This window comes from Dermacentor variabilis, unplaced genomic scaffold, assembly GCF_050947875.1.
Source record: "Dermacentor variabilis isolate Ectoservices unplaced genomic scaffold, ASM5094787v1 scaffold_13, whole genome shotgun sequence".
NCBI classification, from domain to species: Eukaryota; Metazoa; Arthropoda; class Arachnida; order Ixodida; family Ixodidae; genus Dermacentor; species Dermacentor variabilis.
In genome coordinates, this window is record NW_027460291.1 from 28,864,825 (window position 1) to 28,881,004 (window position 16,180).

At 46.1% G+C, this 16,180-nt stretch overlaps 1 protein-coding gene and 1 pseudogene across 2 annotated transcripts in view; both read left to right on the forward strand.

The window, feature by feature from the left end:
* The window catches only part of AspRS-m (aspartyl-tRNA synthetase, mitochondrial), a 179,652-nt gene extending 163,826 nt beyond the window's left edge, over window positions 1-15,826 (forward strand). For both annotated transcript variants that reach the window (XM_075677586.1, XM_075677587.1), the window contains 3 exons: window positions 2,038-2,113; window positions 5,459-5,630; window positions 15,143-15,826. In XM_075677586.1, coding sequence (XP_075533701.1) covers window positions 2,038-2,113; window positions 5,459-5,630; window positions 15,143-15,176 — 282 coding nt within the window. In that variant the 3' untranslated portion in view covers window positions 15,177-15,826. The remainder of the gene's footprint in view (window positions 1-2,037; window positions 2,114-5,458; window positions 5,631-15,142) is intronic.
* LOC142566728 (uncharacterized) lies at window positions 6,274-9,395 on the forward strand (annotated as a pseudogene).
* Window positions 15,827-16,180: the final 354 nt, after the last annotated feature.

A 16,180-nucleotide genomic window follows, 5' to 3' on the forward strand; every position in this document is an offset into this window, starting at 1 on the left:
CTTCACATCTCTTCACATTACGTGCGTGATGCTTTTACATATGCTCGTGTAATTGTGACTAACAGAAAGTCTGTGTTTTCCTTTTTAATCTGAGATGTTTTGTTAGGTAAATAAATTCAAGCATTGTTGTTTCGGTTAAAATTACCCCAACTTTATATAAAAATGCCGCCAGCATAGTAATTTAACTAGTATTCAGAATGGCTGCTTTGTGTTTGGAAAGTTTATTATAACAAATAGCTTAGCAGAAACTGCATTTCTATTGTTTTAAACTTATTCAGAATTCACATGTAAGGTTACAGATATTGGTACGAACTTATTAGTGCATTTTCGTGGACTTGGCTTGAATTTCTCAGAGAGCTATGGCAGTGCCGAAGCTGCTTGCTGGATGCTCTGTTTTTGTCATGGCATGGGCACTGCATGCTTCCTTATGTAATATACTATAAACACATTATTGCACATAGTGCAAACTGAGTTCTTTGTTTGTCCAAATGCAATGAGTACAAGGGCATGCACCTCCACTGATAGAAGGCCTTCGAGATTTCGATGGAGTTACTACTTCAGTCAACTGAATAGGCCACTGAGGCTTCTCATGCAGTAGCACCCATTTTGATTCTAGAATGACAAACTCTCAGTCTGAGGGCAGTTGAAGTCATTATGGCATACTTGTACCTATAACACCAACTATTTACAGATGGCAAAACCAGAGAAGCCTCAAGCTTAAGACAACATTTTGACGAGGGGACTGGCCTTTATCATAACTCAATGAAAACAAGTTTCCTTACCAAAGTGGTGGCTTCAGGCTGAGACATCGATTGTTTAATCAAGTCATGTCTCCATGTTCCTGTGATCACTTTATCTTTTGCATATAGCATTGAATGAGAAAAGGGGGAAATGAGGGGACTGATTTTTGTTAGTCACAATCACATAAACCAATAGGCAATGACACTAAGGTAAGCAGTGGGTAAATAATTTCGTTTCATTGAAATGTAGAAATGATAAAGCAAGGGAAAATGAAAGCAAATGAAAAAAGCAACTTTCCTCTGGTGGGAACTGAACCCATCTCTTCACATTACGTGCGTGATGCTTTTACATATGCTCGTGTAATTGTGACTAACAGAAAGTCGGACCCTCAGTTCCCATTTTCTCGTTTATTGCATAGTGAGGGTCTCGACTACGGCAGCTTTCATGCCTTCGGGTATCATACAAGAGTCTAGTATTGCCCAGTTGTAATCTCCCAAGTTCATGTAATACATAATTCCTTTGGTTAGAAAGGACATTGTACATCTGGTGCCATGGCCATGAGTTGTGGTGCTGTTTAACACTTTCAGGGCTAAATCTAGTACACATACTATAAAATAGCCAAGAAAATGAATGGGAAAATGGCACTGCGGTAGCTGAACTAGTAAGAGCATTGCACGCGTAATGTGAAGACTTGTGTTAGGACCCCACCTGTGGCAAGTTGTCTTTCGTACACTTTCATTTCCCTTTAATTTATAATTTCTACATTTACATTAAAAATTTATGATTCACCCTATGCTTTCTTTGGTTTCTTTGTCTGTTGGCTTCATGAAATTCTGTAGAGCATTAGTGTGACACTCCGGAAGTTGGAGACTGAAGTGACCAACAGTGGTTGGACGAGGCAAGAAGTGTCAGGCTGGAGCCAACATTTGAAAAAGGAAAACAAGTCCCTTCGTCAGAAGTGGCTCCAGGCTGACGTTGCCCCTGTTCGTGCAGTGTTGATCACTTCACTGCCCTGTTGTCTCAGTGGTTACAACATTCTGACACGGAGCACGAGGTCACAGGCTGCACTCGCAGCTGCCACCACATCCTGGTGTGGGTGGAACACAGAAGCCCTCCTGCATAGTGGTTCGGGTGCATGTTAAAGAACCCCAGCCCTTCAGTGTTAATACAGAGCCCACTATGGTGTCGATAGTCGCCGTTGCGTGGCTTTTTAAAGGTTAGGCAATCAGTTCACTCATTAGCGTGATTTTGTGGCAACTGTGGTGCAATCCAGCGACAACGGTGCTCTCCGTGCAGGAAGATGACTGCGAGCTGAGCCACCTCTTGGAAGCCCTCGAGTCGGGAGCACCCCCACACGGTGGAATTGCCCTTGGTGAGTGGACTGCCTCTTGTGGTTGAGCAATGCTGTAGAGTGTGCAATATTGAAGGGACGATCACAGGACCAATCACCTTCAACTGCCTAACCATCCTTGTGTAACTTTGTTCTATGCATACACTGCTCACTCTCTTAATAGCGTTGTGCAGATTTGTATTTCACTTGGATGCTGGCAATTTCGCTTCTATTTTAGCCCCTTGTGGCACTGTGTCTACAGCTGCACGCCCCAAGATAACACCTGACAGTTGCAGGAACCAGCCAAAAATAACAGCATTTGAAATGTGCTGCAAGTGTGTTGGGATACGGCTGGTTTAACCCATGCCATAAAATTGATTCTTTTGCTCCTAGTGTGTTTGAAAGAAAATTCTGCAAGTGGTAGAAGACACATCTTGTGCCTTACTGGCACTGCCAGTATGTGGCCACGAAGTGTTCTTCTTTCATATGTAAATATACAAGAAAGGGTCTAATAGCCCTATGTGGTGATTGCAATATGAAAAATTAAAGCATAAAATAAAAACTGTAACAAAAAAATTAGAATAAAATATGCACGGAATAAGCGCACTATTATTTATCTTCATTTGTTGTTTTTGACAGTTATGATTCACATCATGTGAATGTCTGAAATGGCTGGCTGTCCTAAAGTACACTGCCTGTGAAGTAGTAGACTTTGCTGCTGTAGTTGAAGCAGGTTTTGGACTGCATGGAAAGATTTCACATTTGTCAACACAATGGAAGGGACCAAAACATTCAAAATGATCATTCCGTCTCTTATATTTTATTTGTATCATTTCTTGTACTGGGTGTGTCCGAGCTCTGCGATAATGACACCTTGTGACCCACTGACAAAGGGCGAAAGAAATTGGGAGAAAATGACTGCAAATTGGCTGCATTCGCTCCCGATACCAAAGTTCATGGCATATAAGTTCTGCTACAGACATTTTCCGTGAGTGTCATGAGTTCCTTGCTAAATTCCACTTTAGCTGTTATGACAGGTGGCACTCATTCTACAAGTGGTCTTTACTGAATCAGGTTTTAGAACCAAGATAAGGGCTTGTTGAAAAAAGAAAGCTTACAGGCCTTTTCCTTAGTGTTTCACTGGAGAAGTAAGGAAAAGGTTTGAAAAACAAGCATTAAAAGCTGAAAGAACACACAGTAAAGCACAGGTCTGCCTCCAGTGTTTGACCAGGTACGTAACACATGCCTGGTTTAGTTATGTTGTTTCCTACTAGTAGTTTAGTTGTGGTGCATGGTAGCCTCTCAACATTTTCTTGTCTCAAGCAGTTAAGCATTTTACATTCAGCAATTGATCAGTTTTTGCCAGCACTTACTTCAGTGGCATTCTCTTGATGAACACAAGGGTTTGGTTTCCGGTCACGACGGCATGGGGTGCGAGAAACACTGGCTGGTACTATAGCACTGAGATATAGGCGCACATTAATGAAACCCACGGGGTCGACATTAATGCAAACCTATAGTGTTTCTCACAGCCCACGTGTTGCTTTGCATTGTCAAACCTCATAATTTATTTAATTTTATCGAGTAATTTCTAGTGCTAAATAAGTCCTGGTACTTTCAAATGCTATCACTAATGTTACAGAATACCTGAGCAGAAATCCACGCTATTTGCAACTATTTTAGGTTGTACTCTAAGCAGTTATTTTTGTTTGTAGGGTTCCGAAGTAAGTCCAGTGGTAGAAATTAGTCTAACTGTGAGATTTGTGATGACGAATTAGCTTCGAGAAGCTTACTTAAAGAAACGAAACGGCTGTTCGAAGGAAAACAAATGGCATTCAAACAAATTCATTTAAAACTGACTATCATCCACGTGCTGGTTGAAGTGCCGTACTTGCAATGGATGTAGACATTAGAGAATATTTTATTGCAGTAATTTAATTTGAAACTTTGAAACTTTAGTGAGACCAGCAGCCACAGTGCTGTTCCCAGATGACGTCTTTTTCCGGCCGTAGATGCAGAAAAATGGTATGCTGACAATTGTCAAGTGCTGTTCTTGAAGATTATAGTTAATTCTTGTGCTGAGGCAGATATACTGTGGTGCGTACTTGCAAATCTTCATGGAAATGACTGTGGTTGTCTGAAGACTAAAACTGCCTTTTACTTGTATTTAAGTGGCCTGAGGTAAGTTGAGAAGATGCACCCATCAGCAGGGTCTTTGGTTGCCAAAGTAGGTAACATATGAAATGTTGTCATAAGTCAGTCATCACTCTGTGCTGTGTGAAGGTGTCACAGCTGAGATCAGTGTCTAGCTCAAGGTTTGTAGCAGTGGCTGCTGTGTCTGCAGTGGTTGGGCAATTATCAATCTAGTATGTATGAATATTAATACAAGAACATTCCACTGCAGCAGAAAGTGTTATTACTATGTGCAGTAAGCTTAGACAGGTGGTGTTTTGGAAGCAAAAAAGAATGAAAACCTTTTGTTTGCATAAAAAAAAATAGAAATGAATCTTGAACACTTTTTACTGGAGGCGGCCTCTCAACATTGTTGTTTTCTTTTGTGTGTGTCAGGAAGTAAAAATTGCTTTTGTCTAAAAGGAGATTAATGTTGACAGAATATACAAATGGGCATGTTTGCAATCCATACTGAATTGAACAGCACAAACAGAGGACAGACCAGCCAAACCCTCATCCTTTGTTCACGCTGTTCAATTCACTAAGGATAATGTTCTCTCCATTTGTCTGGATAGGGTATACTTGTATATATGTGTAGCCTTTAGAGGTTAAAGTGTCTGTAGTTGCACAGATTCAGCCATGCAATGTCAAGTGTTTCTTTTTTGTTTATAATCTTGGCATTGCACGGCCATCACCTGTAGGCTACCTTTTTCTGATCCTCTTGAAATTACCAGGCTCGGAATGAGCTTTCTTGCGCAGCAGAGATGCACATTTACTTTTCTCTAGGCAGCATGTGTCATGGTACAAGTTGTGAAACAAGGCGGTGAGATGCACTTGAGGTGTCAGTAGGGGACTGGCGACTAGTGAGCTGTATCATTTTTATTGAGAGAAATGTGTTATCCACTGTATTGTAAATGTGAAGTGATTTACAGGGACCCCAGCCGGCGCTTGCTTCATTTCCTGCACAAACTGTGTCCCCAATTGTAACAACTTTTAACTAGTGGCACTGCAACACAAGCATTGCAAAGGTGACATATTTCAAGCCTGGCTGTTTGATAGATGTTGCACCCTCTGGATGCTTTCTGGTGGTTTCTCTGAGAGCGACCTATGCTTCTCGTCCCGTTCACAATTGGGCAGCGTCTAGCAAGTGTAGGGGACTTGTGCCCTGCCCATCCAGTCAACTACATCACCCTGAGATGTGGCGGTTCTCCTCAGGGTTGGACAGGCTGGTGTGCTTGGCCTGCGCGGTGCCCAGCATACGGGACGTCATTGCCTTCCCCAAGTCGGCAGAGGGTCGTGACCTGTTGGGTGGTGCACCCGCACCCATCGACCTGCACGAGAGGCAGCTCTACCACTTGGGCGCCGCGCCTGCACCGACGTGCAATGAGTGAGCGCATCTCCGTGCACTGCCAATAATGTATGGGACACGGGTCTGCTTCTTTGTGAACACAGCCATGGTGTAAATCAGCATTAGTCTAGTTTGTGTATGTGTACTGCAGGATAAAGGCTTCTACCATAAGCTCTCTTTTCCTCTGCCTGAAAATTTCCTAGTTTCATTACGTCACCTAACCCTCTGCCACCCTCAACCAGATTTTCTTTCTCTTGGCGCCATTCTGTTGTTCTAGTGGACCAATCTGCTCACCTGCTGTATTACAGTACCTTCCCATCTACACTCTTCCCTCTCAATCTCAACTAGAATACCATCTACCAGCGTTTGCACCCTAATCCATACTGCCCTCTTTCTTTCTCTTAAGTTACACTTAACGTTTAAGGTCTCCCCCTTTTTTTTCCAACATTGTTCAAATTTAATTTAGTGAGTCAAGGCAGTTTATAATAAGCCATTAAGTAGCTTTAGTTTAGACCTCAAACTGTGCATAGTACTTAGCTTGAGGGCTCTCTGGCTTTTTGTGAGCTGTCTCATTGAATGAGACATGTGTTGTACGACTGTTTAATGGTACATGCAAGAGATTGCTGCAGTGCAAAAACTGGCTGCCTGTGTTATGTTCCTCCAGCGCTGGTGTTAACACTTAAGGGGGGACGCGGCCCTTGAAAACCGAAAAATCGCGAAAAAGTCGATTTTTGAAAAACAATATTTTCGGGTTGTATGTCTCATAAACTACCTGTTCTGTAATTATCAACCCGCAATTCAACCGTAAAGTAAAAAAAAAACGCTACTTTTGACGCCACCCCAGCTCTCAAAACACGCGCAAATGCCGAAACGAAGACAAACTTCGCGCGCACGCCAATTCCGGCCCATGCGGCCTGCCTGCGCCATCTTGGTGTCGTTTTGACCGTGAATTCTTTGTCTGTGTTTTGCTGCCGTGCAAAATGGCGTCGGCGGCGCGGTTGAGGCGCTATTGGCGTTTTCCCTCGATGCGATGCGGAGCGCTGATTGGCCAGAGCAGCGCATTCAAATCCCGCGGGCCAACGCGCGCCTGCCATTGGCTGCTGCGCGGGCGGCGGCGACGGCTCCTCCCATCGGTTGCGCGCCCGCCGCACTCGCCTCGTTGCTGCCGCTTGCTCCGTGCGCCTCGATAGGCGTCTGCTTGCGTGTTGCTCATCGCCTTGTGCTATGTTTTCGATTATTTTTCTTGCTTTTTCTTTTTTTCGCCAGTTCTGTAGCCTTCTTTAATCTTGCACGCAATGTCGAGAACGAAGCGCAAGACAGTGCAGAAGTTCGGTGCGCGGAAGCGCGCTATGCAGCTTGTCCGACCATCCAGCGTCCGATATTCTGCGGGGAGTGCCGACTACGTAGGTGCTTGCAACGGTCGAACTGTGCCATCGGATGTCGCCGATCAACAATCCGACACATTGAGTGTGCCTGGAGCCACAAGCACATCGAGTGTTTCCGAGATCGCCGGACCCAGCTCGTGTTGTGAACCGGTGCCATCGAGCGTGAGCGGACCGTCGACCATTCATCTGCGGACGCGTTTTCTAACTAAGGAAGAGATCGACGCCAATGCTAAACGCCGTGATGCCCTTCGCGCTGAACTCTGCTCCATGCCAGCGACCCGGAAGAAATTTCAACTCATGGAGCCGACTCTTGCACCTGCAGCTACACCTACAAGTGAAGGCGAACATTTTTCTATCGTTCAGATGGACGTTTTTAGCAGCCTGCTCCGCTGCACAGTGTGCAGATATTGCTTGGAAGGTGGTTTGACTGTGAGAGAGAGCACCAAGCTTGGACTGGCGACAAAACTCGAAGTCGTGTGCCCCTCTTGTGGCACAATTGAAAGTTTGTGGTCATCGCCCCGCAAAAAGGACACGCAGGCTTTCGAAGTCAACGTCCGCGCCATGATGGCTATGAAGCAAATAGGAAAGGGCCAAACGGCTCTCAACGATTTTTGGGCTGCTATGAACGTCTCTTACAGAGGTCTGCACCACAAGACGTTTCAAAAGCATTTAAAGGAGACGTTCAGGGAGCCAGAGGCCCACGCCTTGGATACGTTTTACGCTAATTCTGCCGCAGCAGTTATTAGCGCGTATAAAGAAATGGACCCCAGCTTTTGCAAAGACATCACTGTGGTGTACGACGGAACGTGGCACAAGCGTGGGCACACATCCCACATTGGAGTGGGATCTGTAATTGACTTCCATACAGGTCTTATTTTAGATGCTGTAGTTCTATCGAACTACTGCCTTGGGTGTCAAACAGGGCCCAAACCTGGAGATGTAGCATACGACAAGTGGCACCAGTACCACATCTGCCAGAAGAACACAGATGCAAAATCTGGAAGCATGGAGGTGGAAGCAGGCCTGACTCTCTTCAAGCGGTCCATATCCAGGCATGGCCTGCGTTACACAACCCTGGTGTCTGATGGGGACAGCCGTACCTTCTCTGCCCTCACAGATGAGAATGTTTATGGGATTGTGCCAATTGCAAAAGAAGAATGTCTCAACCATGTGCAAAAGAGAATGGGAAGTGGACTACGTAATATTGTCAAGAAGAGTGACAAGCCACTAAGTGGGAAGGGGAAGTTGACAAAACACCTAATTGAGAAGCTCACAGACTATTATGGTTGGGCCCTGAGGAACAACTCCAGTGATGTGGCAGCCATGCAGCGTGCTGTGATGGCTACGTATCACCACGTCACATCGACTGACCGTGACCCTCACCATGAACTTTGCCCAGAGGGGGCTGAATCGTGGTGCCGACACAAAGCAGCAGAGGCGAAAGGTGACCCACAGCCCAGGCACAAGCACAACCTTCCAGACTACGTTGCTGCAGCTATGTTGCCTGTCTACCAGCGGCTTTCGCAGAAGTCGCTTCTCCAGCGCTGCATGGGAGCAAAGACTCAGAATGCATCGGAGTCCTTCCACTCTGTCCTTTGGTCATTGATGCCAAAAGAACAGCACGCATCCTTGATTGCCGTAGAAACAGCACTGCATGAAGCGGTGCTGCGTTACAATGCTGGCTGCTTGAAAGCAACCGAAGTAATATCAGTCTCCATTGGGCTCCAGCCAGGTCACCTGGCCATCCAGTGAGCTCTTGAAAAAGATGTGCTACGGCTGAAAAAAAACACCAAACGACACCAAGAAAAGGTGGAAGTGAGGCAGAACAAGAAAAGAGTGCACAGGGACACTTCAAGCTACTCTGCAGGAGCTTTCTAATAAAAAATACAGTGTTCAACTTTCAAAGCCCGTTTTCTCAGAATTGATTTTTTCGCTAGTAGTGGTGCTTAGGAAAACGATATCTCAAGAACCGTTCTTCAGATTTGCGTGCCGTTTTTTTTATTCTGTTCCTGAATGATTTTGCCAGGGGGTAACAGGCTTCTTTTTTTGATAGCTGGTTTAGTTAATTTATAATAGGCAATTAATTTTTGATGAATGTGGTCATTACTGGGTACATCAAATTCAAAGTTGTGTAAAAATTTTTTGGAAGGGAAATTTAAAAAAAGGGCTCTTTAGCCCCCTGGGATATCTATCAAAGGATCATCACAGTGAATTTCAGCTTCACACGGCGTCTTGGTATTTCTCCAGGCTTTTCCTCAGACATACACATGAATTACCTAATTAGACCTCAATAACTCTGGAACTAATTAGCACATCTTTATGAAACTTTGCAGTTCCTCATAGTTTGGTGGTGTGAACATACCCTGAAAGTTTCATCTGGATATCTTAAAAAATAAAAAAGTTGGGTCTCGAGGGTAGCCTCCCCCCTTAAGTTGTGGGCAGTCAAGCAAAAATAATTGAAGGCTTTGTTCGTTAGGCCTCAATTTGAAACACCTCTAATCCTAGCACAGTTGGCTACCACTTGAATGCAGCAAGTTTTGCTATGTTTTGCCACTGGAACATAGACAAATGGACAAAAAAGTGTGGCTGGTACAACAATATAGGTGTATACTGCTGTGCATGCCACGTAGAGCAAGACCTTGTTTTGCAAAGCAGCAAGTAGCCAACATGAGGGTCACACTGGGATCCTGAAGTACACCTTCAGGCTCCCAGTGGGGATCAGTGGGGAAACAGTGGGGATCAATGCAAAAGGACGCACCTGATTGGCATTCAAGGCTGTAAATTGTCCTTGTTTCTACAACAGAACTCAAATGTACAAGAGGATAAATTCTTTGAAAGTAGATGTACTTAAGTATATTATCAACAGGCGAGTTGTGACATACCCTTCTGCAGTAATCATCACTTGAATGACAATTTGATGTTTACTTTCACGTTGACACTCTGTGTACATAAAGGACATGCACGAATAACAAGAAAAGTTCAAGTTTCGTACGTAAGGCGATCACAAAGTATTAGACAACTACACAGAGTAAGGTTTGTAGCTGTATCGACCTTCTAAATTTCAGTAAACATGCACTTACTAATTAAATTATTGAGCAAGGTGTCATGCGCGCACAGGCAGACAGGAACAGATCTGACTCAGTGATCATGTACACTCTCTGTCACAATGCTGGTGTGATGAAGAGAGCCGGCAGCGGGCAGCAAATGCTTCATTCAGCCTCTCACTTCACCATGTCTCGGAAACTTGAGATTAGACGACCTAGGCGCATGATGCGCACATGAAGCCACCGGCCATGGCAGAACGCCCTTAGCCCTTGCACCCGCCGCAGATTACCTCCAAGATACTTGCGCAGACAGCCATGTGCAGCCATGGCCAGGCTAAAGGAGGTGATTCACGCTCTCTTGCCCTAATGTGCACTTGATCATGTGACCTCCAACATTGGGTGGGGGAGGACTGCATGCTTCAAGCCACCATCATTCTCCGTTCAACCTCACCCACTTTTCCTCGCACTGAGAGCATATGCACAACCTTGTTGCACTTAGGCTTGATACAGACGATCACAGCATCTGTAAAAATTTACCTGGAATGTTCATAAAATTGCTATCGCAATAAAAATAGTTAACCACATGAGCTTTAGCACTTTCTGCTTGCACATTCCCCCTACCCCCTCTTCATTCCTGACTTTATTGCCGAAAGCATATTCTGGCAATAATAGTGTGGATGTGCAAGGACAAGTGTGGATAGGTGAAAGATAGCCAGTGTAGTTAGGCTTGAGCAACACAGTTGCACAGTGTACATGACGTGCAATGTGCGCTTCCCTCCACCCTTAGCTGCCAATACTTTTTTTACGATTATTAAAATCTAAAAGAAGAATCTGTTCTTGTTTCCATTGAATGCATTGCTGCTAGTGCATGTGAAACAACAGCAGCAATTGGAGTACTTTGTTTTCTTGCCAGTGAGGTCTCGCATGTCTGAAATGTCACAAGGACTCCATCAAAGGCAGCACTGTGTGGTTGAGTAAGCCACAGGGCCCAGTACATGCATTCTGCTGAACTTGGTACAGCTGCTGTCTCCGCTGTTTGACCCCAACTCCCTCACCCCAGACAACAGCTCTGTGCACACAGCACAGTAGTAGACTTGGAATAATATCTACTTAAGCTGATGCAGTCCAAATAAGCATTTCATATTTTTGAATGGTTCAAGATATGGGTTAGACTGATAACTCCTTTACATTGTGATGCAAGGTTCTTGTACTCAAAGGTTCTGACGGTTCTCTTAGGCGGAGCCTCCGAGAACCCACTTGAGGACAATGCCGTCGGTTTCGAAAACACACACAAACTTTTAATGAAACTAGAAAGAGGCTTAAAATAAATAGAAGGAAATAGAAAGCATAAAAAAAACACTCAAACAGACATCACGGCAGTAAGAAACACACTGGGGACTAGTATGACGTTAACTAGTGCGCGTGTCCGGGCTTGCCACGACGGCAGGGACGCATAACAGTCTCGACTCGGAGACGCGGCGACAAGTTGATGAAAGGAGTTGCGCCGGTCTCACCGAAGGTCGGGATATAGGATGGTTGACCGGGCGACCGGAGCGCGCCAGCTCTGGCTTGGAGATAGAAGGTAGGCGGCTAGGCGGCACGAGTAGATGGCGGGGGCGTTCTGGCCGGGCAGCCGGGCATAGAACTTGGGCCCGTAGCCCGACTGCTCTCGTCCTGCCCACGGGCACAGAAGCCCGCCAGCCTTGAGCAGCTGGCAGCACGCTCAGGTAGACTGGCGATGCGCAGGAACGGGTTGGCAGGAGGCCCCGATCGGGTGAAGTCCAGGTGGCTCGGGTCCGGAACCCGACGGCCCGTCTTCAACTCCCGGTCCGGTGGCCGACCTTCTTCTGGCGTCGCTTCCTGGAACTCTCCCGGCATCTCCCCTCTTCTGTCAGCGCACCTCGCCTTTTCTTCGACTCTGGCCAATTAGTCATTTTCTGATTGGCTGCCTGACGCCCCGTGGTCTTTCCTAATTGGTTGGCATTTTACTCTTGTTTTCTTTTCTTGCGCCACGTGTTCATGTGCCGGACGCTCTTCGACGTCGTCGTTTTTTTCCAGCACGGAATTCGCCTCGGCGCGCGCAATCCTTGTCGTCTTCTTCTGTCCGTCCGGACCACCGCACCATGTCGCGCACCACACACATCACATAAGCCCCTTTTTACAAAGTTTGTCTGCGGAAAAACTGCCGCTCAGTGCCCTACATAGTACACATATGCTCGGAACACTACAGTCATGGTCCCATCACAAGAACGCACTGTATGGTTCCATGGCATAGTTCACTGAGCACACAGATACAGCCATTAACGGAAGACACTAATTTAAAGAAACCACAACTGAAAAGAATAAAGAACTGTAGCATCAAAGGCTATCACAACACACTCCATTGAAGAAAATCAAGTGAAAGGTCACCATGTCCGAGGTCAAAAGCCAGAAAAAAGTGGAACATTACGGCTCCTTTAGGTGACCCTTTCCCACATCAACCGAACTAGACATTTATCTTCTCGGTCAGAGTACACTGGCCAGTCCGCGATCATATCGCTCCAGGCATTAATGTCTCCGCATGGCGTCAACCAAGTCACTGCCTGCGTTCTAAGGTAGTCAACGTTGTAAGGTGAGGTTCAGCATCAGTGCCAATGGTCGAACCGCACATGAGTGCATGAGAACACAAAGGATGTTCTGAATCCTTAAAGCCATGAGTCGACTTGGTACACAGGCCTGAGCCCTTCCAAGTGCGCATAGTATCACAAGCAGTTGCTTTTGTCGGATTCGAGGAACGCAGTAAAGACACCTGAATACTTTTTGTGGATACCAAACACGGTTCCTCAGAAGTCCTGATATCTTCAGGTTCATCTTGACCAGGGTGCAAACTCTCCGAAGTACTTTCATTAGCCTGTAGGAGGTGCTCAGTTCTAACTTTAATTTTCTCAACTAGGCTTATGCACGGTAGCTCTGAACTATGTACGCGCCAGTCATCGCCTGTGCTGGGCTCGCACAACACTAGTTGAGATACGGAAGCAATATGCTTCTTGCTTCATGAGCAAAAGTATTCTTTTAAAAAAATAGTATCTTTGCCTACAATGGCATCATTACAAGTTCTCTTTATTTGAGACACTTTCTGTTCGCCAAGGTTTGATGTCATGTTGGAGAGAGATTTCCAGTCAGCTTTGCATTGCTCTATTACATCCCCAACCATGGAACTTGTTCCCTCTGAGCAAGCATCCGTGAGGGCTTTGATGGGAATGCGTACTTTGCGAAGCTCTTTTTGCAGGCATTCTTTCTCAGCTGCCTGTTCAGCCACTCGCTTGTTGCGCTCCCTCTGAGCTTTCTCGCATATTATCAACCATCTGTCTTGCACCCACTCGTTCAAGTCTGCCCCATGCAAACCTAGCCGCTGTGCCACGGTGACTAAGTCCGTCATTTGAAGACGCAACTGAAGCATTGACTTGTCTCTCCACGATTGCCCTCAGCTTCTGCGACTTTTAGCCGCAACTGTAAATTTCTCTCCTCAAATGCAAGCTCCTCCTTCCTAGCCTCGCGTTCCGCTGCCCACTCTTCCCGCGCACGCGCTTCCTGCTCGTTTAGACATGCCCTCAACTCCGCACCTTCCAGCTCCATGCGTTCGGCTAAGGCTAACAAGTCTCATGTGCTAGCCATAGTTCCTAGCCGATGGGGTAAAAAGAATCTAAACGAACGGCTTTGTCCTGTCGCGGACGCCAATTTGTGATGCAAGGTTCTTGTACTCAAAGGTTCTGACGGTTCTCTTAGGCGGAGCCTCCGAGAACCCAATTGAGGACAAAGCCGTTGGTTTCGAAAACACACACAAACTTTTAATGAAACTAGAAAGAGGCTTAAAATAAATAGAAGGAAATAGAAAGCATAAAATAAACACTCAAACAGACATCACGGCAGTAAGAAACACACTTGGGACTAGTATGATGTTAACTAGTGCGTGTGTCCGGGCTTGCCACGACGGCAGGGACGCATAACAGTCTCGACGCGGAGACGTGGCAACAAGTTGATGAAAGGAGTTGCGCCGGTCTCACCAAAGGTTGGGGTATAGGTTGGTTGACTGGGCGACCGGAGCGCGCCAGCTCTGGCTTGGAGATAGAAGGTAGGTGGCTAGTCGGCACGAGTAGATGGCGGGGGCATTCTGGCCGGGCAGCTGGGCGTAGAACTCTGGCCCGTAGCCCGACGGCTCTCGTCCTGCCCACGGGCACAGAAGCCCGCCGGCCTTGAGCAGCTGGCGGCACGCTCAGGTAGACTGGCGACGCGCAGGAACGGGCTGGCAGGAGGCTTTGGTCGGGTGAAGTCCTGGTTGCTCGGGTCCGGAACCCGACGGCCCGTCTTCAACTCCCGGTCCGGTGGCCGACCTTCTCCTGGCGTCGCTTCCTGGAACTCTCCCGGCGTCTCCCCCCTTCTGCCAGCGCGCCTCGCCTTTTCTTCCACTCTAGCCCATTAGTCATTTTCTGATTGGCTGCCTGACGCCCCATGGTCTTTCCTAATTGGTTCGCATTTTACTCTTGTTTTCTTTTCTTGCGCTGCGTGTTCACGTGCCGGACGCTCTTCGGCGTCGTCGTTTTTCTCCAGCACGGAATTCGCCTCGGCGTGCGCACTCCTTGTCGTCTGCTTCTGTCAGTCCCGACCACCACAACATGTCGCACACCACACACATCACATACATGTACTATCATTCACAGATGAAACTAACAAGTTAGGGCTGACTAAAGCGCATTCTTTTGTTCCTCCTTTTACCGCTTAATGTAATGTCAGCATTATTTCTGCTTGTATGCTTGATCTGGAGCCTACTCCATGTTAGGCAACAGAATAGATAGTGATGTTAAATCGTACACTTAAGTTATACTTGTAACAGGTGTATCACTTCATAATTTCTATTCACATTTCATTTGTCCACACTAGCACATGGCTACAGGAAATATATTTTAAAGTGCAGTGTACTATGTCTACGTTTTTGCTTTGTTGATAGTGGTAAGAGTACTTGCAACCTCGCAGTAATAGAAACATTTAAAAAAGAAATACTATTACTAATGCTGTCTTGTAGCTAAGTTGCTAAGTAGTTTTCTGTGACATGCATAAGTTGAGACTTTTCTGTAATGTTTTGCAGGCCGCAAGTACCTCACTTAACCAGGAAGAGTTGAATGACATCACCTGCCAGGAGTGGACCAAAGCTCTGAGACCGCACAGAATGGGTAGTAGGAAACTGTGTGCTCGACCAGACCTTAATGTATCGGAAAGCATCGTGGCTGTTATTGTCACCAACGTAGGCAGTCCTGTGGGCTGCAGTGGTGTAATCATAACTGGGGCACGTGACATGGCTAGTCATGGATGACTTTTCGAAGGCACTTAGTGGCAAAAGAATGGTTGCTGAGATGATACCTTTGAAACACACTGTGATAATTTTTTCCCATGGCTTCTGCTGGGCACTGTCATCACAGTGGATGAAGAATTTGTTTGAATTCTTCTTAATTGTATCGTTGTAGGTTGTTTCACTTAATATGTGCAGTAAGAGTTGACACTGATCATCTTTTGTTGGTACAGCAAGCTTCTCTATGAATATATGAAGTGAATGTAGTTCTTGTAGAAAGCGACTGAGCATTATCTAGTGTGCTTTGGTGCACCAAGTCTGCTGTCGATGTTGCACCATTTATAAGGCATGTTGACTACAATTGTACATCAGTCTCACCTTGCGACTACCTTGTCAGCTGGCTTTGAACTGACATCGACACAGCACTGTCTCGCTCATCGTCTTGTTTGGTACTAGAGATTAATAAACTGTAATGAAACCTTGTTTTATGAGCTGTTCCTCAGTGACCCAATGTTGAAATGAATTAAAGAGTTACTGGCTACTGCAACTAGCCCAACAGAAAGCTGAACAAAGCTGGAAGCACTGATGAGAGCAGTGCCACCTTTGTGCCAAGCAAAAATCGTCTGTATTGAGCTTTGCAGTCCCGTTGCTGTCATCCTGTGACCCATGCCATTTAATGGGGGTTGTAGGATAGAAAGTTGGGCTCTCAGAAGCTGTAAAGGCCACTGTTGTGGAGTACAGACATAGTGCACGAGATACCAAGCTCACAGCATGCGGCCTCGTACAATGCTTGATCGACCCCTGGAATCTAGCCAACTGGCTTCTGCCAGAGCATAG